General features: G+C 43.8%; 1 protein-coding gene across 1 annotated transcript in view; it reads left to right on the forward strand.

Annotated features, from left to right (window-relative positions):
- Positions 1-7: 7 nt before the first annotated feature.
- LOC101850167 overlaps positions 8-1,146 on the forward strand; it is a 19,781-nt gene continuing 18,642 nt past the window's right edge. The window contains exons 1-2 of the mRNA XM_035969659.1: positions 8-244; positions 917-1,060. Of these exons, the coding sequence (XP_035825552.1) occupies positions 64-244; positions 917-1,060 (325 nt within the window). The 5' untranslated portion in view covers positions 8-63. The remainder of the gene's footprint in view (positions 245-916; positions 1,061-1,146) is intronic.

The following is a 1,146-nucleotide window of genomic DNA, read 5'->3' on the forward strand; positions in this document are numbered from 1 at the left end:
TCCCCCCCCCCTCTCTCCCCCACTCACCCAATCATTCACTCACCCCTCCTTCACGATAGCGAGATGGAGGGCGGGGTGTGGGGTCTAGTGACCATCTTGTCCGCCTTCATGATCCAAGTGCTGACGTTCGGAACCACGGCGAGTATCGGAGTGTACAATGTGGAGCTCCTCAGTTTCTTTCCCGGATCCACTGTGGGCGTGTCTCTCATTGGCTCAATCAACCTGGGCCTCTATATGGGGTCAGGTACAGAAACAATAACTCTTTAAACACTGAGTTTTTTCACCGTTTCCCGGAGTTTTTTTTCTACAGTCATATAAACCAGACTATATTTAGACGGATTTATTTTCCTTAACAACTTAAATGTTGTTAAATGTCAAATGTTGTTGTTGTTGTTGTTGTTGTTTCTTTTCAAAATCATTTCAGTTTTTATATACTGCCGTTCTGTCTTTGAGCTGCAGAATTACACCCAACAATTAGTCCATATAATATTGTAATGTACCTTTTGTTTCATCATTATCTGTGCTTTGCCATCGCATGCAAGAGGCATGAGTTCAATTTCCGAATGGCGAGAATTTTGTATCAATTACCTCGGTCTTTCTGCTCCGATGTTGTATCCGTTTCAGCCATGATACCCCTTACAAGCAGGATTGAGCCCGCCTCCTAAATGATCTAAATTGTGTTGTAAAAGCACCTTCTTCATAGCTTTTCCAATAGCTGGACGTTGTTTCTCTATTGAATCTTTCTGCACTAAAATACTCTACCTCTTGCCATTCTGCTTTCCCGCGTTGTTTTGGTTCCAAGCCAGGTTTCTATAAGCTTATGTCATGTTCTCATTTTCTGGAAAGTCACATCCTTCAACTTTGCTTTCACTTTTTTTTAAAGCCCACATCAAAGCAACAGCGTCTTTTGTTTCAGGTCCAATTGTGAGTTTCCTGATGACCAAGTTCAGCCACCGACGTATAGCGCTGTGTGGCTCAGGGCTGGTGGTGGTAGGGCTGCTGGGCATGCCTCTGTTGCCTTACATACCCACCATGTGTCTCTCCTTCGGCGTGCTGGCAGGTCAGACATGATTCTTTTATTGTCGATAAAGTGCTGAAATATTAAGTCCAGAAAGCAAAAGTTTACACACACACACACGCACACAC

The sequence above is a fragment of the Aplysia californica genome, unplaced genomic scaffold (genome assembly GCF_000002075.1).
Source record: "Aplysia californica isolate F4 #8 unplaced genomic scaffold, AplCal3.0 scaffold00166, whole genome shotgun sequence".
NCBI classification, from domain to species: Eukaryota; Metazoa; Mollusca; class Gastropoda; order Aplysiida; family Aplysiidae; genus Aplysia; species Aplysia californica.